At 36.2% G+C, this 27,175-nt stretch overlaps 2 protein-coding genes across 2 annotated transcripts in view; both read right to left on the bottom strand.

Annotated features, from left to right (window-relative positions):
- Window positions 1-7,868, bottom strand: part of LOC110445720 (G-protein coupled receptor 98-like) — a 68,779-nt gene extending 60,911 nt beyond the window's left edge. The window contains exons 1-2 of the mRNA XM_021490499.1: window positions 7,709-7,868; window positions 5,616-5,800 (exon numbers count right to left, since the gene is read on the bottom strand). The gene's annotated coding sequence lies outside the window, so the exon portion shown is untranslated. The remainder of the gene's footprint in view (window positions 1-5,615; window positions 5,801-7,708) is intronic.
- Window positions 7,869-16,586: 8,718 nt separating this feature from the next.
- Window positions 16,587-27,175, bottom strand: part of LOC110445719 (cysteine-rich, acidic integral membrane protein-like) — a 29,362-nt gene continuing 18,773 nt past the window's right edge. The window contains exons 6-15 of the mRNA XM_021490498.1: window positions 27,099-27,174; window positions 24,961-24,984; window positions 24,536-24,787; window positions 23,662-23,814; window positions 22,875-23,123; window positions 21,890-22,138; window positions 21,007-21,255; window positions 20,070-20,318; window positions 19,262-19,459; window positions 16,587-18,596 (exon numbers count right to left, since the gene is read on the bottom strand). Coding sequence (XP_021346173.1) covers window positions 18,355-18,596; window positions 19,262-19,459; window positions 20,070-20,318; window positions 21,007-21,255; window positions 21,890-22,138; window positions 22,875-23,123; window positions 23,662-23,814; window positions 24,536-24,787; window positions 24,961-24,984; window positions 27,099-27,174 — 1,941 coding nt within the window. The 3' untranslated portion in view covers window positions 16,587-18,354. The remainder of the gene's footprint in view (window positions 18,597-19,261; window positions 19,460-20,069; window positions 20,319-21,006; window positions 21,256-21,889; window positions 22,139-22,874; window positions 23,124-23,661; window positions 23,815-24,535; window positions 24,788-24,960; window positions 24,985-27,098; window position 27,175) is intronic.

Below are 27,175 nucleotides of genomic sequence, written 5' to 3'. Positions count from 1 at the left end.
TATTTTCAATAGTTTCATGTATACTCTGAATCTATACATTCTTACATTACAGTTAATATGCACACATATATGGTCACTGAAGAACGTGATAGGTTTTAGAGATGGAAGAAAACCAGTGTACCAGGTGAAAAACCACCGACCTACGGTCAGTACCTGGCCACTGACCCATGCAGGCCTGGCACCTGCGACGTAGTGGTGGAGGGCTAGTGATCACAATGTCAAGACACCTTAACCATTCAGCCACCATGGCCTCCTATTTTTTTAACAAATTTATGTTCCCTAACAAAAAACAATGGAACTCTATATGGACAGCGAAAATAAAGAATTTCCAGAGCACTACCACAGTCGGGGGAAATTTTGACATAATATATAAAGGAAGATGTACAGTAATTGCGATGATGCAAGAGGCCCAGAGAGCCTGTACCTGCATATTTAACCATTTATTACATAATTATTGCTTAACTATGCAGGTACAGGCTCTCAGGGCCTCTTGCATCATCACAATTACTGTGTGTCTTCTTTTATATATTATGTTGTTTATAACAGAGGGCAAAGAAGGCAAAACTAAACTGCAGGAAAAATGTCTCAGTATACAGTACATGTTCTAGCATTATTATTAAAAAGAACCACTAGAATAATCAAATTAAATTCACAAAGATGTAGGTTAGTGATTTTTCAGCTACCTGCATTTACCATGTATGACTGCTGAATTTTTATTAACTCATTTGTCCAGTTAAGAAAACTGTTTCCTTGTTTCTTTTTAAATTGGCAATTTTAACATAGTACCTTAAATTAGTTCAATTTGGACGATATTTAGGAGGGGATTGGATTCGTCTTCATTTTGAACCCAAAAAATGTCTAATTCTTTCTGTATGTAGCGAGACAGGTTGGCCTTATAACAAAGTCTATATTTGTCAGTCAGGAGTCCGATATAAACATGTTCTATTGTACAAAGGGGCCAAATCTTATTGAGAGATTAATCTGGTGGCCTTATAACAGCCAGTCTATAAATGTCTCATACAGCCAGGGGTTCAATATATAAACATGCTCTATTGTATACAGGGTCTGGTATGGAAAGGTTAATCTGGTGGCCTTATAACAGCCAGTCTATAAATATCTCATACAGCCAGGGGTTCAATATATATACATGCTCTATTGTATACAGGGTCTGGTATAGAAACGTTAATCTGGTGGCCTTATAACAGCCAGTCTATAAATGTCTCATACAGCCAGGGGTTCAATTTATAAACATGCTCTATTGTATACAGGGTCCAGTATAGAAAGGTTAATCTGGTGGCCTTATAACAGAGTCTTTTAATGTTCCCTATTGCCAGAGGTACAGTTGTACATGTACAGGGCCCATTATACAGAGATTAACCCGAGACCTCTAGCCAGAGGTTCAATATAAACATGTTCTGATGTACACAGAATACAGTATAGACAGGTCAATCTGATGGTTTATATCAGAGTCTATATGTGTCCCCTCTAGTGTAGGGTTCAATATACATGTATATGCATATTCTACAAAGTACAGTTTATATAAAGGACAGATTAATCTGATGGCCTTTATAAAGTGTCCAGTATAAACAGGTTCAGCTCACCACATATATATTTTACCCATATAGGTATTTGTAAGAGCAGTTTTCGTACCTGCAGGCTCGAACATAGTTTTTAGTTAAAATAATAGCTTATACCATTCTTTTAAACTTTGTCACCTCAACAAAATTTCTTTTAAAACTAAAAAAAACATCTGGCAGAGTGACGTTTTGTTTGCTGTGAATAAGTTTGTTAACTTTGTAATGTAACATATATGTACACATAACTTACTTTGGGTTATTTCAAAAGCTAACAAGGCCAGATAAAGATGTTATGGATGATGTAGGGACTATGTTTGACATATTTGTGTAATGCCACTAGTTAATGTGTAATCAGTATGCAGTTTGTTTCATTTAAATACGTCGCTAACTGAAGCCAATGCACCAATTACGCTTTAAGAAGCCAAACTTGAGAACTGCAGGTTCTTAATCTGATGGTATATAATAATCCTATATTTACTTTATAGCTTTGTCAAATCATCTTTGTATTAAAGGAAATTGCCTACAAGAGAGACAGGTATATAAAATCTTTACCCTCTACCATGAATCATACTTGTCTCCACACCATAATGATCAGAGACACCATCTGGTACGATAACCACCCATTGTACGTCTATACAAAGTCAATAAACCATCAATGGATAATGAAGATGGGTGTTGGCGCTAAACTGAGTATCTGGTACAGGGTGTTCACAGGCCTGCCTCACCTGTGTGTAATGGCCAGGTGAAATCATCAGATAGCATTGCACATACCCCCACCCCTATACATAATAGAACACCAAAGGGAGTGGTGGGAACACCTGGAATGACTTCTGAAGACCTGAATGGGAGTGGTCTTCTCTTACACTCACAAAGGGTGTTCCACATACCACTGACAGTAACCATACTGGTCAGTTAGATCGGTTAGCATTTAGTACAAACAAAAAGTTTTAAATATAATGTTGGTCAATTATAATCTGAAAAGTTTTTTAAACAACACCAATTTGTCAAGATAATTAGAGCTGTCATCTTTTTACACTAATGACAACAGCAACCTTGACTTATAACTGCATTAGCTGGTTCATAATATCCCTCTCTAGACTAACTGTATAAAATGCAGATAAAATGAAACATTATTGTTAAGGTTGAGTTTTACTCCTGGATCCCCAGTTAACAGTTAAGAAATTTTATAATTGTTTATAGCTCTACTTGAATACTTCGGTATCCACCTGGGATCCCTACACCGGTACATTGACTGACCACTACCCACAGGACGTTAGACCTCCTTACCACCTGGGATCCCTATACCGGTGCATTGACTGACCACTACCCACAGGACGTTAGACCTCCTTACCACCTGGGATCCCTACACCGGTACATTGACCGACCACTACCCACAGGACGTTAGATCTCCTTACCACCTGGGATCCCTACACCGGTACATTGACTGACCACTACCCAAAGGACGTTGGATCTCCTTACCTTATACTAACATGTGTTGGTTTACCAATAACTTTATTTATTTCTACATAATTGTTTATAGTAACTTTTTATGAAAATATATCATTTCCAACAGTAAATTTTCATCCTTTACTTAATGAAACTGTTTAGAATTCACAACAATCCTTTAAACAAAGTAAAATTGAAATGTTATTTTCATTACGTGTAGGTATTCCCTATCCCTCAGCCCAGTAGCAATAGTATCGGTGAAGGTGAAATATTACAAAACTCTGCAAGTAGGTCAAAGCAATCATATATTGGGTAATTGCCCAACATTTCTCATTATTTAGACATTAGACTACGTCCTGAAGGATAGGCAGACTATTAATCATATATTGATCACACTGAAAATTAGAACAACCATCAAAAGTACCGTGATTAACGTAGTCTATTGTTTATTAAGGCTAGTAAAAAAATAAACCATAGTTTGTAGATGAGTCAGTAAATATACATTCTGAAGAGATTCTTTCAAAAGAACCGTTCTTATTCAGCTAGATCTGCTGGAAGAACAGTTCAATGAATGTAGAATGTAACTTTTACATCATTAAAATATTTAAGTTATAAATAATTTAATATCAATTTTTCTTATATTTGTTGCGAAAAAAGCCATCGCGGGTCATCACCCTCTTTTAGTATAACCGGGGTTGGCAGGTATGAGAACCTTGTTGAGCTATATTTAATTTGTTCTTAAACTGTCTCTGTGAATAAAGGGCTCTGACTAAATGCACTGAAAACATCATGGAATTGTTATTCATCAACTTTCAACACATTTGGATTTGTAACTTTTGCCCCCTCAGTTGAAAGAACTGGTTTGCTTTCTATAGTCATGAGCACATGAAATAATTACATGAATAGTACAGTTAATAATACAAGCAATGCATTATTTACACTAAATAATCAATATGACCTTTTTATGCACAATATTGAAACAGTCACATATATGCTTCCATCAGAAGTAATCTTATTCAGCATTTTTTATGTTGACTAGAAAGAGCAGTAAATTTTTGCTTGTTACATACGCATACATGTAATCATAATAAAAGAAAGGTAATACACTGCACAACGCTGTATATTGGCTTTTTATGACACCTCCAGATGTCCAACAGGTTATAAACCAGAAATGTAAGCCTTTTGCTACATGTATATATCTAATTCCAACGATCCCCTGTACCTTTCTTCTGTCAATGATGTAGATTTAAAGTTCACCCAATCAAAATCAACCACGATTGATAATGTAATTGAATATTCGCAGATAATGACTGTGAGTGGCTTAAAAAAGTTTGTAAAAATTGGACAACTAGAAAGACAGATAATCTATTTATGGCCTTATGATAAACGATAAAATAAACAACTCTTTGGAACACCAACATTTTTGTTCAGCTTTTTAAACATTTTTTCTTCTTTCAGAATGACTCAACTACTGTATATAGCGTACATCGGTTACATGATGCTAATTTTGCCATTTTTTTTCAAATCAAAATTTCTGCATTTGTATTAGTTTAAGTGTTTGATAATGTTCTATAAATAGTTATAACGACTTTGATTTTAACATAAACACCCTGAAATATGTACACATTCGAGGTATTATCATACTTCAGAAATCTGTATAAACTTTGATCGGTTGAAACACGATGGGACGGGACAGGATGGGACAGATATGGGCAATACTACATGCACCCCTCACCCCCATGTTATGGTGGGTGCATAAAAACCTAATACATTGTACATATCTATGGTACTCTGTGACATGTGAGAAAATAGTTCCACATTAAGATTTGGTCTGTAAATGGCTACTAGGGATGGTAATAACAAGCATAACAAAACCGATTGATGATATTTGAAAGGGTACAACAAAAGAATTTATGTCATATATGGTACACAAGTGCAGCAGAAATGGACTGGGTCAAGCAGGGGTGACCAGGTAGCTCAATTGGTAGACTGTCCACTAGATTTCAGCGGGTCCTAGGTTTCAATCCTGGTCTGGTCATGCATTTTTGTGCTCATACTACACAAGAATTGGTGACATATTTGAAAGGCACACATGAATATGAATGCTTGCTTTGAGAAGATGTGCGCAATTTAAATTTTCGTAAACCTGGGAAGTGGTGTTTTCATTTGTTAAGGTATATATATATGGCATAACAAGTTTTTTGTTATGAGTTTAACATCCTCGCAACAGCTGAGGTCAGGTGAATATGGTGGCATGATAAGAATAAAGACTAGTTATTTCTCATAATTTCTGTTATTGTATCTATCCACACGATTCATTTAACACGTCATGGTACCGGAATTTTCTGAAATGTCCTCATTACATTTTGTGAAGTTTTGTGCGTAATATATTACAGTATATCTCTTACAATGTTATGTTATTGAGTGATGACTAAGGATGCATTTTCTGATAGAATTTAACAACGCCATCTTGATAAATATATAACTTCTCAGAACATGCATGTTTATCCTAGCAATTACTGCACACATGGGTACAGTACTACACCAAGACAGGCCAAACTCTGATTACAATTAAGCCAACATGTAACTTACCTTATATGCAATAATAATCCAACTGTTTCTTGATTTATTAAATATCCCTTGAAATATAAATCACCAGCATCTTCGTCACTTCATGTACATCAATTAAAGTAATCCTGAATGCCGTCTTGTGTCTAGTGTAGAAGTAACCCACTGCTGAATTGATTTCTGATCCCTTCCCTAGCAGATGGTCATACCTATGATATAAGTCAGGTAAACATTGATTAACTTTCCAGGTACACAGGCACAGGGCTAACCTCATGAAATATTTACATATCATCCAGAAGTGGTCGTTAAGGAATGCCAGGTAAATAATTAGATTTAGCTACCTTGATTAATTATGTATCTTAGAACACTACTATTTCTTTTCCTGCCACGATTCTTAGAAGTCTGGACCACTTGTTACTGGTGATGTGACAAAACGGATCTGGACCAGTAGAGTGAAGATCTGGAACACATGTTACTGGTGATGAAAGAGAAAAGGTCTGGACCACTTTTGATGTGCAGTGAGGGTCTTGACCACTGCAGAGAAGGTCTGGACCAATAAAGTCTGGACCACTGGAGTGCAGGTCTTAACCTCTGGGCAACTTGTTACTTTTGATTTACCCAGTGAGGGTCTGGACCACTGGAGAGCAGGTCTGAACCTCTGGGCAACTTGTTACTTTTGATGTACCCAGTGAGGGTCTGGACCACTGGAGTGCAGGTCTGAACCTCTGGGCCACTTTTTACTGGTGATGTACCCTGTGAGGGTCTGAAGCACTTGTTACAAGTAATGTACTCAGTGAGGGTCTTGATCACTGGAATGAAAGTCTGGAACAGTAAGGATCTAGATGACTTGTTATTTTATGCCTGTTGGCTGTTTCTAATTTCTTACTCTAACTAGAGGAATAGCATCATGTGACCAGTTTGTACACCGTAAATACATTACAGACCATATTCTAAGTCTAGAAAAAGTATTACAGACTGTTACTAAAAGTAGGTCAGAGTATTTCCAATTTGCAGGTCTGTAAATCTCTTACTGGCCACATTCTAAAAATACAATTTGCCTGTTGCAAATTCTCCACTCTGATAGTTGGTTTATTAGGAATAGAGCAACAGTATTATGATTGGAGATCATGGGTTTGAATCCTGTCCTAGCCTGTTGCTTACATATAGGAGAAGAGATGTCTGACATGTGACGTCACAAATCTGAAAAGTGTTATTCCAAGACAAGGAAAAATTGTGGCAGACTATTCATCATTTATTCTGGTTTTGAGTAATTTAAATGTTAAATGAGATATGAGTGGGTCAAAATAAAACAATTGAAGACTTAAGCTTAGGTCTATCCATGATGTATGGACCTAGTCTGAGCATTGTTCACCTCAGCCTTTGGCCTTACCTTAAGTCTATACCTGGACACTGTTCCAGGGAAGGATTGGATCACTTGGTTCTTATGATGTACCAGTGATGGGTCCACTAAGTATGGCTTGTATATAGTTATGTACGAGGGAGGATCTGGACCACTTTGTATGATATGGACAAGGGTCTGGACCACTTAGTATGACTACAGACAAGGGTCTGGACCACTAAGTATGACTACAGACGAGGGTCTGGACCACTTAGTATGACTACAGACAAGGGTCTGGACCACTTTGTATGACTCTGACAAGGGTATGGACCATTTTGTACACTTTCTACAAAACATTCTGGAGTTGTTATGATTTATGATATACATGGACAGGAGAAGGAGGAGGGAACACAGCTAGCTGATAATTGCTGTTTTAGAATAGTTAGGGTCACACGCCGCACCCTATTTTTCTCAAATGGAGGAGGGGGGCTACTTATGTCAAAGATATAGCCCCATTCTTCTACCATAAACCTTAACAAATAAAAAATAAAATGTCACATAATCATTTCCATATTTATAAAAAGGAATATATACAACAGCAGTATTAAACTAAATGTCTATTGTATCTGGTAACTTAAATTCATTTACGGCTAGCTTGAAGGTATAATATATTCTGTTCCCTTATATAAACTTTGATAACATTTGTTTACAAATACAATACTTTGGGACTCAGACAGCTGGTAGTTTGTAGTTGAGCTTAAAGCTGGTAAACACTTACCTTTTTAACTTATGCTATAATTCTTGGAGTCTCGATACATTTTCCTCATATTCCCGAACAAAAACCAGAGAAATTTAACTTCCAATGTATGTTATCTTCCCCAGCACAACACATTAACACAAATCTCTCCTGACACATTACATAAAGCTTCAAACTTCTGTTGCCCACACTTTCTATGGGAAATACCTAACATTGATTTTCATACAAACATTACCATGGAAGTATGCTCATGAATAACAGCACGGTACAGCTTCAGGGGGTTTATCCAAGAGGCAGACCAAACAAAGGTGTCATTTGTTCTTTACAGCTAACTAGCTGATCAATCAACCAGCTGTATCCAGGAGTATGTAACAGATGTGGGAAAATTTCATGCATGGCTGCCAAATAGCAGGATTACAACACCGCGATCTTAGAAATAGACTCTAGCTCAGGCATTACAGTCAATAAAAGATCTGATCCTTAACTTTTTTTTTTTAATTCCTGAAAATATTTTCTGAAGAGCTGTAATGAGCAGTCTTAAAACTTATCTCTAAAATTGTCCGTTCAGTAAAAGAAATATTTAATTTTGTTTTATTTTCCATACCTGTCCATTTTATCCAGTTCACAACAATTTTGTTTTATTTTCAATAACTGTTCATTTTATCCAGTTCACAACAATTTTGTTTTATTTTCCATAACTGTTCATTTTTTCTGATTCACAATAATTTTGTTTTATTTTCCGTAAATGTTTATTTTATCCAGTTTACAATCATTTTGTTTTATTTTCCATAAATGTTCATTTTATCCAGTTTACAATAATTTTGTTTTATTTCCATAACTGTTCATTTTATCCAGGTCACAACAATGTTTTATTTTTTTAATTGATTTTTTTTACAAACATCAGTCTATCAATTAGTATTGAAAGCCATTATAAATCATATTTATATTCTAAGTCCATTTTAAACATACTGCATATGCAAAAAGTATTATCATTGTTTTCTAGTAAAAATTGTTTCTGTATATTTTGCCACTAGAAAACAAAATATATCCGAAAATTGTGATAGCATCTTCTGCAACCGTTCAGGAATAAATATAGAAGCTTTCAGGATACGAAATATATTACCATGATTTAATTACTGCCTAATGAGAGTTGTGGTAACGGAAGCCGATAGTTCAAGCTAGGCTAAGTAATACCAACTTTTAAATGTCAACAGTATTCACGTCGCTCATATATCCGTGTTAGTATATATACCATAGTAAATCATTTACTATTAGCACAGGGCCTGTTCTCATTTAACAAAATATATCTATTGATGTATGTAGACCTTTTATAAGTCTTTTTTTTCATTTCATTATAAACGAAACCAGTGTTTTTGTTACCTAAAATTTACAAAAGCCTGTTCCTTTATGAATTGGGAAAATATCGCATCATTTGTATTGAAATTGGGAATACATTCCCCAGGCTTGGGTTTTTTGGGGAAACTAAGGCACATTTTATCAAGGGGAAACAGCCTGTATTGACCGTATATTTGGCAGTAAAAGTGAACAAAAAAAATCACCGAAAACAAATTATTGTATATTTGTATAATCATTAATGAATTAATATAATTGATGATAATCTAATTATCATTAATGAACGGTAAATGTTTTAGGCTCATTAAACCAAAAAGGAACAATGTTATACGGAGTGTTACTTTACCCAAAATATTGACCAATTCACCATTATAATCTGTACAATTATTAGTCAAGACTGTATTAGCTAGTGTTCTCATTAAAAGCCAGTTGCTGGCAAAATAGCCAGTTTTCGTGTCATTATGTTTTTTGTATGCAGTAAGACCAATCTGCATTCAACTATCTACTTTTGAAAATCAATCACCAGTTGGACATTATAGCAAGAACACTGGAAACAAGTCCAAGTTCAATTTCATTTCAAAATGATTTAATTTTCTCCTAGTCCATTTACTATAACCAGTGTCCTATAAAATGTTCATCCCCATAGTACACCTATTAAAATAGTCAAAATGTAAATACCGCTAAGTGGATACTGTTTTTCATTAAAATTTTGTGCACACACAAAATAATTATTTTGACCTTTGGCGTATAAAATTAAGAGAAACTAACAAATACTCACATGGTAACCGTTGTAGCAAGGACTTAGATAATCTAATTCCGTGGTTGTAGTAAGAGTGATTTTTTTTTACAATTCTATATCATTAGAGCACAAGAGAAATGAAATGCCAAAAGTGATTACTTGTGCGTACATATGCAACCTTCCAATGGAGCACTGTTTCACATTCAGAATACTAATACTAACATAGAAATATGAACACTATTCTTCACCTATTTTTGTTCATGCACATTTATTCACACATTAACTTACCGGGGTATACATATATGAAATATTTACTCATGCATGCGCAAATCAATAGCTGCAACACATACCCTGCAAGAAAACATATGTACAAACCTAGTTTAACCTACCAGTACTTATGCAGGTGCACATGAACTGGACCAGGCTTGTGACTGGGTACTTAAGTTGATTATAGAATCCAGAGGTCTCAGTTCAAATCCAAGTCTTGCAATCACGCTTTTCCACTACTGTTACAAATCAATAAATGCTTACTGCAGGTGAACCGTTAGTCTCATCGTGTGTCATATATGGCATCCTGAAACTTAATAAACAAATTTTCAATCTGACATCAAACAAACATTTCAGCCATATATGATCTAATGATGTCTGTAACACTTTCCCAACAGGTTCACAGCTATGTAATACATGTACAGGTACAACAGGTGATGCTTTCCATAATTATTAAACATTTACAATTTTCATTGATTAAAATCTATTACATCAACATTAATGTATGCATGGTACTGACTGTGGTACCAATTTATTATTATACAGTATACAAGAACTAAATTTTTAAAACTTATTTAAGATTATTAAATGGCAGAAAATATAAAACACCAATAATCATAACATACCAATACTTATTGGTTGTGCTACATGAATCTTTTCACAATCCATATTTACCAATCTGAAGAAAATGTTTAGAAATATATTCTTTTTATTTTTTGCAGTTTGATATAATTGTAATGTGGTTTATTGAATTGACATTCTTTCTGTTGATTCAACTAAAAAAAAAAAAAAATTATTTCAAGATCAATGACACACACTGGAGAAACCTCGCCAGACAAACATTCAGCGCACAAACCTTGGATAGTTTCTTGAAGTCATCATAGCTGCGGCATGGATCACCAAGTATCCGATACTCTCTATTTATACAATGACCAAAAAAAATTCATGACCACAATTGTATGATTTAGAGAAATGATGAATGTATATATTTATTAGTGAAATCACCATGATTATACATATATGCTATCCCCTATTTTTCAATTTGAATATAGGTGTAGATGTTCCCATAGGCATACACATATTTAGGAAACAAAAATAAGATTTTAATATATAATGAATATAATGGTATCGATATTATTTATTAAGTTTTCCTCTAGCCGTTTTGGTTAAAATTACCAAAAATATTTAAAATGTTATAAATTCGCATAATTAAAAAAAATTGCATGATTTTTTTTTTCTACGTAGATAACATTTTAGTCTTAAATTTGACAGTGCATACTGTAAAATCTTTCATTTGTTTTTTATTATTATTATTATTATTTTTCAACAAAATGACATAAAAGAAAATCTATATTTTCAGTTCAATATGTCACTGAATAACTTATCGTTAAGTATATCAATCCTTTGTTTTCCAAATCAATTTGTCATTGACTCATAACAAAACACTTGTATATGATATGCATCATTAAGAGATCACCCTATTTCAGTATAACTGCACGACGTTAATTCACAGTTACCTCCCCTGTACAAACTTGTAAGGCTATCAAGACGGATTTATTTTTCACATTACCTGGGTCGTCGTTGAAGGGATGAAACTGTAAATGACACAACAACGAACGTAGAACGGACCATTCTCCCACTTCTCTGCATTTTTGACTGGCTCCCTGGATATTTTCACGCCTTTTTTCAGAGATTCATTCCCGTTATCCGACCAAGCAGCCTCGGCCTACAAACCAATGTAAGTTTAGTTACAGATCATAACTTCAGCATAATTCTTTTTATTTCACGCATTGCCTATGCTGTATTTTTTTAAAATAACATGTTTCAAAATGAGATGTCGTTTATCAAACTCGTCAAACCAATACGTTACTGTTTTATAAGTAGCCGTTTTCGCGCCACTCGCCAGCCCGCCATTTGGTCAAATGTGGCTGTAAATGAAATGTTATCTGGGTCATTCCCAATGTACGGTGTGCAGATATTACGTCTGTTGTGTCTTATTGTCACAACAGCAACTTTAATACGTTTGGAAGGAGAGAACAAATCAAACTTAACTAAAATAATTATTTTACCGTTTCAAAACATCCGCCATCTTTTTCTAGGAATGACAGGACAGACTCAGCATCTCATCTCTATCACTCAAGTGTTTGAGCAGTTTCTAACCCCCAGGCGGAAATTGTAAATCAATGTTTAATCAGCTTACAATCTCTTCTTAATCGGCGCAATTACGAGCCCAGGTTCGATGCCCGTTTAATATATAGCACGTAATGTAAACTTCTCAATTTATGGTTTATTTTCAGCAGTTTGAAGTGGGAAAAAATTCCATTTACTGCGGCTATCTCAGGGTTTTTCTAACCCCGGTCATCTGTCCTTTATTTGCACTGTCAATATATCGGGTCACCTCTCCCTATCGATGTACTGTGCATGTGGCCATCTCATGTCAACCCTCAGTTTCAAATACTGTGTTGTCTGTCCTTAATTCATCTCTTTCCTGTATCAAAATTTATTATTCTTTCATCATTTAATGGTTGGCGTACGTATATTCTGGACTATCGTTTTGCCGCGTCAATTTAAGTATTTTGACATTTCAACTGTAAGTTCAATTGAAGAAGAAAAATGCGTTCATAGTGCTATGAACTCATTTTGATCAGCGTCATTTTGAAGCTTCTCCTCTCGCCTCAAATAATCCTCAAATCTTTACGGAAAACCTATATTTAGGTCATTAATAACTATAACATTTAGAATGGAAATATATGTATTGAACAGCATTTTCAATGATCATGCCGGATGAACGCAAAGATAATATGAAAAGATAGAGAGCACACGGTGGATTCTGATGTTGTTCTACCCAAGATACGTGTTACACATTAGGTAAATTAGTATTCTACTCCCAATCAAAACAATCGTCGTTATGCCTTATATGATATTACAACTATCAATTACCGGTGTGATTGAGTTCAGATCTTGCCGGTCTACAACCAGTGATATGATTGAAGAGAGATATAACTCCTAAACAACATTACACTATCGCAATATCGGAGAGATTTCCTGCTATCTTCGGTTCCGGGAATCTTCGAAAATCCGAAGATTGCCGGAAATCTCCCCGATATGTTGATATTGCAACATTTACGCAATTGAAAGCGTGTTTTTTTTTTAACTAACCCAGTTTTTTACGAAACAATTTGCACAAAATGCACTATGGGGGCAATGCATATGCGACCTTATCTTTGATCCCCGACCTAGGGAATTAAAGAGGCCTGGTTACGAACCCTATCCGCGATTGGTGTCTTGCCATGTTCAACTATAGGATTGATGACTTTCCACAGTTCAGTATATATATAGACGTCGGATATCTCCAACATGTAGCGGGGAATAATGACACTCCGGCCACCATTTCCTTCATATAGATACGAAATGTGAAGCTAAATATGTGTACGACCTCCATTCATCAGCCTCCACTGATCAGTAAGGTCTTGACCTTGACTGGTGATTTTGACCTTTGACTACATAGGCACTTTTAAATACAGGTTACTTGCATCTGTGGTTTATCGTACATACAAATATGCAGGTGTACAACACGTACACGAATGGGTTGTAAAAGGGAGATACATGTATGAACGTTTATTATGACATGAATTTTTAAATGTATGAAGATGAGTTCAGAGAATTATGTATTCATGATTGTAGATTGTGTTGTTATCCGTATTGCCATTATTTTGTAATCAGTCATTCTCAACTTTCATTGATTTTCCTATCTTTGATTGACGCATTGACTGACGCATTGATTGACCCATTGTTGACCCATTGATTGATGTCCAAGTGTCTATTGATATCTATATATTTGCCAAACCTATTGTCATGTATGATATTTAAACTTGTTTTCCTTACGCGTTTTACACTGCAATTCCTAATCTACTTACTGATAAATGAAGCAGATACGGCTTAGGTAGATCTGTGCTACAGCAATTTACTACTTCCGCTTGACTTAATTGATGTACATATGTAACTTCCGTTGTTGCCATACGACTTGAGTTTCAGACTAACAGTATCCCTTCCGGTACTACTACAATATAGTATACGTATAGTCATCTACGCTAGTAAGGTGCCTGTGGATGACAATACTGTATTTAGTCGGTAAGGAAATGTGTAAGTATGCTGACCGAATGTATGTTTGAATAATAACATAAACTAGAATTATGTCAGTGTGACATTAAAGCCGCTCACCACTTTAAATTTAATTGCTTCAGTAACACGTTCAGCATCAATATCTACTATAATACCTCAGATATTTGTTCTGTATTCTGCTAATTGAAAATCAGGTCATGTGATGATGTTGCCTTTGGAATTTCCAAAATCAATCACCTGTTAAATGATGCCTTAAAAACATTCTCCCTCTCCTCTTTTTCACCCTCTTTAAGTGTGACGCGTTGTTATAATTTTCATTAATTAGCATCCTCCGATGATGTGACATGAGCATTTACGTGCATAATGGCAATCGGTGAATGGAAGAAGTAGGTACATTTGTGCTTGTGAAATGAAAGATAATTGATAACAGTAGTGGGAAAACATGCATGGAGAAAAGAGACATTGTACTCCTTTTAATTCTATTTATTTTTTATTCATATTAATAATAATTATTAATACATGTAGTGACTTTATTTACTGTCATTGAATATACAAAATCTCACAAATGTTCTTGGAATATATTTGAATTATATCTCTCAATGCGACTTTACCAACGTAAGAGTTATTTCCCTTACACCGGATTGGATAATATTTTGATACGGCGCGAATTCTTGTCAAACAGCAGCGGCATTTGTGTCATGTTCTTAAATTGTAACATTTGCATAAATAAATACACCAGAAAAAGCATGCTGTGTTACAGAAATGTTTGATAAGCATACACGGTTCACACATATCGTCTCGTCTCAAGAGCCATTACCGTTATCAACCTAGCTAAGGCGGCACGATATGTCATATGACGTTTCCGTTTTAAACATCAAAATAAAGGTAATACTTCATCACTCATACGGTTTATAAGTATATATATTAACGTCTTCCTTCTACAGACACCGTCAATGCTTGACAGACTTCACATGTGCTTTTTCGAATCATATGTATTTCACATGCGTAAACCTCCCCAGCTAAAACGCTCAAACCCAGTGCACGAATTTCACCACCACAACACTCGCAGAATGCTCCGGAGATAAACATTTTCAGCAATTATTTAAAGTATGGATTATGAATACTACACATTGATAACGAAACTATATAGCGGAAGCATGCAAGTCTGAATTATGCGCACGCACCCGAACGAAAGTGGGTTCGTCATTTCAGGAGCGGCTTAAAAAGGAAATATTAGTAGCGTCACAATACGTCTGGAGTGTATGATGCTATAATACAATATACAGAAAGGATTTTAAATTAAATTGCTGTCAGAAGGTTGCCAATCTGAAGCATATATCATATGGGTCACACAAATGTATAGGTTGATTCCCACGACTAGTAAAAGCCGATTGATGGTCATTGCAATTACTGTTACCATGTGTAGTGTTTTGCAAAGCACCCAACAGAGACATAAAAATAAGCTTTTAAAAAACATTTCGATGGTTTGGCGATTTCATTTCTTTATTGCGATAGGATACAATGTGCCTGTGTATTGTGACATACTGGTTTTCTTATATATTTTGACAACCCTAGAAAAAATAATGACATTAGAATAGTGAAGACATCTTTACATAAAAACGTTTACTTTACGTAATAATATGGTGTTATTTTTCATGAAAAGTAGCTTTTAAGCTAAAAAGGTTTTTTTGGTCTTGTTTTTTTATGGACATCAACAATTTTAAGTTATTTTGGGACACGTAAAAAGTTGACAGTTTTAAGTAAAATGTAAACACTTTTACACAAACTAGAAATTTATTGACGTAAATAGTATCAATGGAGACAAATGGATTCGTTACCTTGCTTCTCAATAATAATACAGACGACAGATATACAGGGATATGTAATAATGTTTAATGTTAAGACAGAATGTACTAATACATCAACACAGTAACAGGTATGTATGATTAAATAACGTGTCATTGATAATGCATATACAAAAATGTACATAACTTATAAGGTGACATACAAGATACATGTATATAGATATAACATAATGTATATGTTTTTATCACATACTCGGCCTGTTATCCAGTGAATTCCCCCATGTAATATTTTTACATATGTCACTAGTGTAATATTCCCTAGAGCGTTTTTCATTGGCTGTGCCAGTCAGAAATCGATTGTGACGTCATTATATGGACAATGACGTGACGTCATCAATTGAAACTCGTCTCGAAGTTTTAATTTTTGCTCGCCAAGGATCGCAAAAATAAAAAGTCCTAGGACTCGTTTCATAAAATCTCATATGAAATGAAAACTCATTAAAGATCCTATATATATCAATAATGTAGAAATATAGCTTCAGAGCATATATCATGTATATGTTTGTATCAATAATGTAAGAATGTAATACAATGATCATATGGTGTATATGTTTATATAAATAATATAGAAATCTAATACATTTGTACATACCATGTATATGTTTGTATCAATATTATTGCGTCATCGAACATACGCTGTACCATATAAAACTTTGTCAATAATGTAAAAACATAATTTCATTTTACAAACCATACTTTTAGATTTGCTGTGTTCAATGATATAGAAGACATAACTCTATACACCGTATATATGTTTATCAATAATGGAAACATTAGCAAATCTTTGTTAAGTTGTGTATTGTGGTTATATCAATATAGCTTCATTATACATGTATATGGATACTGCTCAAAAAGGGTTCGAGAATAATTATTTTTATGCAGTTTTATGTATTTATTTCTTAACGGGTTTCTACAACTTGTGCTTATTTTTTCTGCATCTAGCACTGACGTCCCTCTACGACTGATAATGCCGTCAATCTAGGACTTGTACTGACGTCATTCTACGACTTGTACTGACGTCATTCTATGACTTGTACTGACATCTCTCTATGACTTGTACTGACGTCACTCTATAACTTGTACTGACGTCACTCTACGACTTGTACTGACGTCATTCTATGACTTGTACTGACATCTCTCTATGACTTGTACTGACGTCACTCTATGACTTGTACTGACGTCACTCTATGAGTTGTACTGACGTCACTCTACGACTTGTACTGAAGTCTCTCTATGACTTGTACTGACATTTCTCTACGACTTGTACTGACGTCACTCTATGACTTGTACTGACGTCACTCTACGACTTGTACTGAAGTATCTCTACGACTTGTACTGAAGTCTCTCTACGACTTGTATTGACGTCTCTTTTCGTCTTATACTGATTCTACCACTGTTACTGACTGGTCCTTACGACTATTACTGTCTGTTTTATACAATATTTACTGAAGTCTTAGCATGAAATAATCAGCGAAGACGTCACATATATCATTTGACGTAATTTACGATGTAAGTGACGGGCAGTGCTAAAGGTCGATCACGTCTGTAAACATACAAAAAACCACGTTAAAATTTTATGAATCAACAAAAGACACACTGATAATGATACAAGAAAAATGATAATAATAATACAGTATTATATAAAAAAAAAAACAAGATGGAAGGAAAACAACATGTAGAACTCGTGTAACAAGGTTAACTGAATGATAACTAACATACAGACAATTAATTGTAAGAATGAATATCAAGTATAAAGACTTAGAGTACAGTACACATCAGCACTGAGACATGGACATGGTTGGATGACCACTCAATGTCACATAACAACGACATAGATTACACCAATGTGGAAGTACAAAAGCATGCATTTTCAGTTGATAAAAATTATCTTTAGAACAGATATTGTCAAGCATGACCACGTGACGTATCTTTGACGTTGAAGGTCGCTGTGGACAGGTAAAAACAATGCAATACAGGAGCATCATGGGGATAAAATAGAAGGCAGATAATCCATTGCTTATCAATAAAATGATGTCAAGTTTTTTTGGTGATAATCACGGGAGTATCCACTACCTCAGATAATGTCGGAGTTTCCAGTGGAATACAGTAGCAGTTGAACGGACGTGTAGTGTCCTTTGTGGCGTAATCATTTCATGTGTATATGTTTCTACAATGTATCCACTGAAATGCAATGTGAACGTCTGCTTACAACGTCGGCAATTCATGTATACCAATATCAGATGGCTATATATGACCGGAAGTGTGGTATTCCGCTCACTCCATGTGGACAATCGTATGATGATGCTCCCTTGTCCAATACGTCATGCTTGCAATACGTTGTTTTCCTCTACACGTCTCCAACAAAGTGCACGGCGATGTTTACGGATCACAAAGACGACGCTACCCACTAACACAACACACAACGCCCCGGCCAGGAAACCAACCCCCAGTGTAAGGTTACCGTAAGTCGGAGATTCGGGGGATTTCATCGATTCATCTGGCACAGTCGTTGCCTCTTCGAGTATTTGATCTCCATTTCTATGATGTGAATCATCTAGGTAATCTGTAACAGTACATAAGTTGGTATATGTTTATTGTTTGCTTGTTCATTTTTTTTTATATTTCAGTTAAATGTCAATTATGATATAACATCTAACTTGATTGTGATTGGCCTGATGTCATTATAGAAGAAATTGCGCGAAGTTAAGATATATTCTAAATTAAAGCTTGGTATAGGTTTACGCAACTATATGGAGGTTGTATTATAATTCACACAAACCCATATCTGTATATCATATGAAGTTTATTTCAAACTCAACACTAATTAAGAGGCATAACTAGGCTCACGTCATATGGATATTTGTTTTCATAATTCGTATTATACACGGGCTTTCAACAAAGGTTTGCTCAATGAGCTAGTCAAGAATCGCTAGATCATTAACATGTGCTGGAAACAATAGGACCCTCCCCGTTTTACTGGGGAAAAAATACTGGACACGAGGAGGCTGCTACAGGGTCTATACTGACAAGGTCCTCTCTATCGTCGGGTTTAATCGGAACTCGATCGTTTTTCAAGATAGTGAACATAAAATATTGCAGGTAAGTTACAATCATGAGTGATGTTTTGTAATTGCGGCAAAAGTCTAAAATTAATGATACTAATAATGATAAGAAAGATGAAGCCGGCCAAACTGAAGATGATATCAAATGATATTTCTCAATATCTACCTTCCTGTAGTGGTAATGCCTCGTGGTCATAAAGCGATGATTGGTCATCACTTTGGTCTGACAGGAGTTGTTCCTCATGTACCACCGATGTCCTCTCGTTGAATGTCAGACAATAGTAAGATCCATGAGTGTTTATACATACAGACACGCCCACTTCCGGTTCTGGACACGTGGTAGAGTTGTCACACTCGTTTACATCTGGAAGACAACGACGGTATTTACATCAACTCATCATAATATATTGATACACCTATAAGAAGAGAGATATAAGAAACAGAGCAGATCTAGGTACCGAACTTGAGGTTAGTATCACAGACTATGAGGCACTGTTCGTAAGTTTGTACATAGACACGGACATTGAGATCTGTGAGTCTTGTTATGCGTTGAAAGGGTTTAGATCAACACCAGGGCAACTTCCACTCCAACGATTGTGTGCAAGAAAATACCATCCCATGGGATTGTATGCAAATATTTCACCTGTATTATTGCATACATTCTTCTGAGGTGTTTTTTTTTTTTGGCTGGAGTTGAAACACATAAGTATTAGAAAGCTTCCTGTGTCTTAATTGTAAGATCATTGCGTTAATAAAAGCATTTTAGGCCGAACTTAATTAATCAATAGCAAGAGATTGCTGACAACAAAGAAAACAAATCCGATGGCTAGCATAAACGATGACCAGAAAAAGGCATATAAATGTACCGGGTACCAGGATGTTTTTAGTTCATTTTAGCTCTGCCCAGTTTTGATCATTATTCGTTAACCGCTAGTTTATTGACTTTATCTGAAGTCTAATATAGATGTTCGTACCCTGACATGTCGTATTATCCGTATCCAACATAAACCCGGAGTGACAGCCGCACGTGTACGTCCCGGGAGTGTTGATACACGTCTGGTCACATGGTCCGTACTCCGTACACTCGTCCACGTCCGTACAGTTGTGTCCTTTTATGTCTAGTTTGTAGCCATCGTGACACAAACAGTAGTAGTCGCCATTTCTTGTGGTAGCACAAACATGTTTACATCCGCCATTGGTGCCGTCTGAGCATGCGTCAACAGCTGGAATAAGTTGGAATAAGTAATACAAAGATATGTACTTGTAGGTGAGAACGTCACACAATTTAAAGGAACGCATAAGGTGCTTTATAATATAGAAATAGTGTATTGCATTTTCATCATCAAACAATATAAATGTAAACGATTGAGCTGCAAATGAACCAGATAACAAAAGGACTATACATAGGCATTCCAATGAAACTTAAGCACGCTGCAAGCATGGACCTTATTTTTATAATGTAGAAACACTCTCCATAAAGTACAAATGCTGTTTATAACAATTTATAATTCAGGAATTCTTTTTTCCAATACGCCATAGGCATATAATACCTGATTTATATCATCAACAAAGAACTTTGTGTCAGTAAAAAAACAAAATTTTGCTTTTGCAAGATGATGACTTTAATATATATAAGTAATGGGATCCTTTATGTATTCTATATAAAGACTCAACCTTCTCACGAATCATGACAATGTACATAGTGTTTCGTTTGTTAGATATTAGTCAATCAATGACTCCCCCAGGGCTCCTTGTCACCCCTGTAAACAACTCATGGGAGTATCGCAAATATCGGGGACGACGGTGGAAAACACCTTATCATGGAACAGAACGACTTTTACATGCCTTTTTGGGACATGTTATTAAATACACTAATGTATATCAAAGTAAAAAAAAAATCTTGTTTGGTACCGTTACACGTGAAGTTGTCTATGTCCAGTATGTACCCCTCCCGACAGCCGCACGTGTACGTCCCGGGGAAGTTGATACACGTCTGGTCACATGGTCCGTACTCCGTACACTCGTCCACGTCTGTACAGTTGTGTCCTTTTATGTCTAGTTTGTAGCCATCGTGACACAAACAGTAGTAGTCGCCATTTCTTGTGGTAGCACAAACATGTTCACACCCGCCATTGGTGCCGTCTGAGCATGCGTCAACAGCTGGAATAAGTTGGAATAAGTAATACAAAGATATGTAATATAGGAATAGTGTATTGCATTTTCATCATCAAACAATATAAATGTAAACGATTGAGCTGCAAATGAACCAGATAACAAAAGGACTATACATAGGCATTCCAATGAAACTTAAGCACGCTGCAAGCATGGACCTTATTTTTATAATGTAGAAACACTCTACATAAAGTACAAATGCTGTTTATAACAATTTATAATTCAGGAATTCTTTTTTCCAATACGCCATAGGCATATAATACGTGATTTATATCATCAACAAAGAACTTTGTGTCAGTAAAAAAACAAAATTTTGCTTTTGGAAGATGATGACTTTAATATATATAAGTAATGGGATCCTTTATGTATTCTATATAAAGACTCAACCTTCTCACGATTCATTACAGTGTACATAGTGTTTCGTTTGTTAGATATTAGTCAATCAATGACTCCCCCAGGGCTCCTTGTCGCCCCTGTAAACAACTCATGGGAGTATCGCAAATATCGGGGACGACGGTGGAAAACACCTTGATCATGGAACAGAACGACTACATGCCTTTTTTGGACAAGTTATTAAACGCACTTATGCGTATTAAACGAAACAAATTTTCTTGTTTGGTACCGTTACACGTGAAGTTGTCTTTGTCCAGTATGTACCCCTCCCGACAGCCGCACGTGTATGTCCCGGGGGAGTTGATACACGTCTGGTCACATGGTCCGTACTCCGTACACTCGTCCACGTCTGTACAGTTGTGTCCTCTTATGTCCAGTTTGTAACCATCGTGACACAAACAGTCGTAGGCGCCATTCTTGTTGGTCACACACACGTGTTCACACCCGCTATTGGTGCCGTCTGAGCACGCGTCAACAGCTGGAATAAGAAATATAAAGATATGTACTTGTAGGTGAGTACGTCACACAATTTAAAGGGCCGCATATGGTGCTTTATAATATAGGAATAGTGTTTCTGAAGACATTAAGTTCAGCATTATACATTTTCATCGAAAAAAATATTTATTCAACCGATCGAGCTGCAAATGAACAAACGCCGAAAGAACTATACATAAGCATTCTAATGAAACCTAAGCACGCTACAAGCATGGACCTAATTTTTATAATGTAGAAACACTCTTCATAAAGTACAAATGCTGTTTATAATATATAAATGTATGAATACATTGTACAATTTATAATACAGGAATTATCTTTTCCAATGCGCCATAGGCATATAATACGCGATTTATATCATCAACAAAGAACTTAATGTCAGTAAAAAACAAAATTTTGCTTTTGCAAGATGATGACTTTATTATAAGTAATGGGATCCTTTATGTATTCTATATAAAGACTCAACCTTCTCACGATTCATGACATTGTACATCGCGTTTCGTTTGTTAGATATTAGTCAATCAATGACCCCCCCCCCCCCCCCCCCCCCCCCCCCCCCCCCCCCCCCCNTAAACAACTCATGGGAGTATCGCAAATATCGGGGACGACGGTGGAAAACACCTTGATCATGGAACAGAACGACTTTTACATGCATTTTTTGGACAAGTTATTAAACACACTAATGTATATGAAACGAAACAAATTTTCCTGTTTGGTACCGTTACACGTGAAGTTGTCTATGTCCAGTATGTACCCCTCCCGACAGCCGCACGTGTACGTCCCGGGGAAGTTGATACACGTCTGGTCACATGGTCCGTACTCCGTACAATCGTCCACGTCCGTACAGTTGTGTCCTCTTATGTCCAGTTTGTAACCATCGTGACACAAACAGTAGTAGTCGCCATTCTTGTTGGTCACACACACGTGTTCACATCCACCATTGGTGCCGTCTGAGCATGCGTCAACAGCTGGAATATGTAATATAAAGATATGTACTTTTAGGTGAGAACGTCACATAATTTAAAGGACCGCATATAGTGCTTTATAGTATTGGAATACTCTTTCTTATGACATTAAGTTCAGCATTAACTTTCATCATCAAACAATATAAATTCAAACGATCGAGCTGCAAATGAACCAGATAACAAAAGAACTATGCATAGGCATTCTAATGAAACTTAAGCACGCTGCAAGCATATACTAATTGTATAATGTAGAAACACTCTTCATAAAGTACAGTACAGAGACTGGTTCCCCTTATAAACGCGAACGTTGGATGGATGCTAGCATATGGAGCTGTAGAGGAGTATCAAAGTATCAAATCACAGGTAAAAGAAATATACATAGGTGAAGAAGTGAGAAAGAAACAGAGAGAGAGAGAGCATCGTGTGCGGGAATCATTTTGTAACGGTGATTGAACATGGGTTGAAGTAACCTGGTAGTCACCCATGCAACTGTATATATGGTCTTAGGAATTAAAACTTGAAAAATCATCTGTCTACTTACATGTTTGTAAAATTGACTCCCCTAACTTCTCCTCCTCATCCCCAGGGATGTCCGGAGCCATCCCCGACGCAGAAGTCACACAGTGGTAGCTCCCGTAGGAGTTGACACATGTCTGTCCAGTACACAGGCTGGTGTTAGTACACTCGTCAACATCTACAACACAATAATTAACACGAGAAAGTATCGCACTTTTCCTCTTTTAAACGAGCAATGCTTCAAGTGTGTTTCTTAACACTACACGTATTGTGTTTTCGTTATTGACGTCATATTTATCATGTGTGTTAAGTTGCTCGTATTCATTGCTACATGAGTTGAATGAATGCTAATTGATTGACGTGTTTGGGGTGTGTTTTTAAAACAGCTACACATATGGAGTGTATTGTTTATAAAACCACGTGTTGCTTGCGTGTCTTATCCTGACAAGTGTTAAGCGTGTGCCTTTCCTTAAATCGTGTAAAGCATGTACCTTATCTTGACACGTGTAGTGTATCTTACTTTGACACGTGTAAATCGTGTGCCTTACCTTGACAAGTGTAGAGAGCGTGTCTTATCTTGATACGCATAGTGTTTGCCTTACCTTCAAACGTGTCAAGTATTTATATTACCTTCACACGCGTAGAGTGTTTTGTTTTTCTTTACTGTTGTATAAAATGTACAATTTGTATTTCAATGTATTGTCAAAAAAAATGAATAAAACAAGTTTAAACCAAAGGTGTCTTACAATGACTCGTGTAAAATGCGTGTCTTATCTTGACACGCGTAGAGTGTGTGCCTTATTATGATACGTGTTATCATGACACGTGTAGAGTATGTTCCTGATCTTGACAAGTGTAAAATGTCTGTCATACATCGACACGTTTGTTTTGCGCCTTACCGTTACACGTGCTGTTGGTAACATTGTCCAGTGTGAACCCAGCTCGACAGCTACACTCGAAACTGCCCACTGTGTTTGTACAGGTTTGTTCACACGGTCCGTACTCCGTACACTCATCGATGTCCGTACAGTTGTGTCCGTCCGAGTCCAGTCCGTACCCGCTGTTACAGAGACACACGTAGGCACCATTCCTTGTGTCCACACAGACGTGCGCACAGCCGCCATTGGTCCCGTCCGTACAGGCGTCAGCAACTACAGACACGAGACCAACACGTGTACGTGTGCAATTTCTTTCATAAGTACATTTATTAGTAAATGTATAGATACATCTTATTCGAAAAAAACATTTTGATACTTGTATGTCCTGATAGCACACAGTAATAACCATTATATATATGTAGTTGTGATTATATAAAAGTACTTACACGTAGAAACTGGTCCTGTGCTTCCTGTAAACAGAAATGGTCGACATTAGTATAAATATATCTTCACCGTGTAAGATACACTGTACGTAACATTCAAGCGCCAATCGCATGTCGCCCTTAGTCACATCTTGCGAGCATATCTGTTCCCATTCTACCGTCATCATTGCACGCTGTTTTAGTCATATCATGGTGTGGGCACACCCCGTTTATACAAAATTGGTTCCCCTTTACCCAAGGATGCTCCATACCAAATCCTTTCATTCCTACAGAAGTAGAAGGATTTTAAAAGAGTTATTTGCTATGTTCACCTATCGGGCCCCGTCCCCTAGGCCCACACGGGGCCATTCCCACGGTTTATACAAAATTGAATCCCCTTGGCCCAAAGATGCTCCTGACTAAATAAGGATAAAAGCCCTTAATCCCTACGATAGGAGAAGGATTTTGAAGGTTTTACCTCTATTTCCCCTATTCGGCCGGGCCCTCTGCCCCAAGGGGGGTCCACACCCACCATTTATAAAAAAAATCGTCAAATTGTCGACCTATAGAGCTCTCAAACTATTGAACACGTCGGCAGAAATTAACAAGAAGGCAGATAGTATGAAAGAAAGAACAATAACCTCTAGCACATAGCAATGGTATGTTTTTGATGTGTTTGTGTGAAATTACCAGAATAGATGGACGACTCCCATCAAATGACTGAGAAATATATTTCACTGTAATGGTTTACAGGATTAAGAAATGCCAAAATATAAAAGCAAGGATGTCGTTCAACTTATTTACTACCACAGAACTTCATGTTATAAATGAGAATCTAAATTTGAAATATGAGAAAGATCTGTCTAGTACTTCTTGGGAAGTAGTGATAACAAAATTGAGCTGTCAAAATTATATATATATATATTTCTCTTCAAACTAAAGAAAAGGTTTTCTACGGGTAGTACGGTTCCTCTCACGTGAAGACCCTCTGCGCTTTTCCATCCGGGAAAATAATAGTGATTAAAAGAAGGTAGAAAACTTGTTTTATATTTGTTTTAAAATAAATATTGTTTATATAATCATTTACGTCACAATATACATTGTGATTGTTATTAATGACGTCATAACTTGTATCCAGGTGTAGTTATGTATAAAGCGTCTAAAGGATTGATCTACGTGTTTGTGATTTTTAAACTTTCCATATAATTACTGAACAGTGAAAACATACATTTGTAATACATACGATTACGAAAATTCAAGATGGCCGAGGCGGCAATCTTAATTTTCAACCAGTCTAGAAGTAGATATGTATAACTATGAACATTGAAAAGTTTCATGTGAAAGGAAAGATCTCTAAAGTTCTTTCTGAGAAACAGTGCTAAAGACCTTTATCTATCAAAATTAAAATGACTGCCTGTCGGTCATCTTGGTTTTGCAAAACTAAGGATCATGGGAAGCCCACATGTGAAGTTTGAAAAAGACCACTCCTGCAATATCTGAGATTTTGTGGCAAAAAAATCAACTCCCAAAATTCAAGATGGCCTCCTGTCGGCCATTTTGTTTCCGATCAGTCCCAAAATTCGATATCTATGAATCATTGGAAGCTTCCATGTGAAAGTCGACATATATTCCTCCATTGCTGTCTGAGATATAGCAAGATATGTTTAAAGACAGACGGACGGATTGCCAAACGGACGAGAAATTGACATATAGCAAGACATGTTTAAGGCCAGACGGACTGAAAGTTGACATGTATGCCTCCAGTATTATCTGAGAAATAGTAACACATGTTTAAGGACGAACGGGATAACAGACGTATGGAAATTTGACATGTATGCCTCCAGCATTATCTGAAAAATAGCAAGATCTGTTTAAGGACGGACAGGATAACAAACGGACGGAACACTGAAAAATGATGATTTACACAATCAAACCATCTGATGATGGTGGGCTAAAATTGCATTTACCTGAAAGTATTAACAACAGGGCTAGGAATTTAAAACATGCTTATGAACGTTTAACAATAAATGTGATTAAGATTTTGCATCGGACTAGATAGTTGAAACACATCGGAATAAAAAAGGGAAAAAAGAGATCAATTAACTTCTACTTTTACTAGAAAAAACATTGATTGCTTGTTTTCTGTCCTAAAAAAAACCTACCCGTACTGCCGGTGATACCATCCGCTCCCGTAACGCCAGTGACACCCACTGCTCCCGCACTGCCAGTCAATCCCCGG

The sequence above is a fragment of the Mizuhopecten yessoensis genome, unplaced genomic scaffold, assembly GCF_002113885.1.
Source record: "Mizuhopecten yessoensis strain PY_sf001 unplaced genomic scaffold, ASM211388v2 scaffold2329, whole genome shotgun sequence".
Taxonomy (NCBI): Eukaryota; Metazoa; Mollusca; class Bivalvia; order Pectinida; family Pectinidae; genus Mizuhopecten; species Mizuhopecten yessoensis.
Note: the sequence above shows the minus strand (reverse complement) of the source record. Positions and strands in the feature narration are given on the sequence as shown.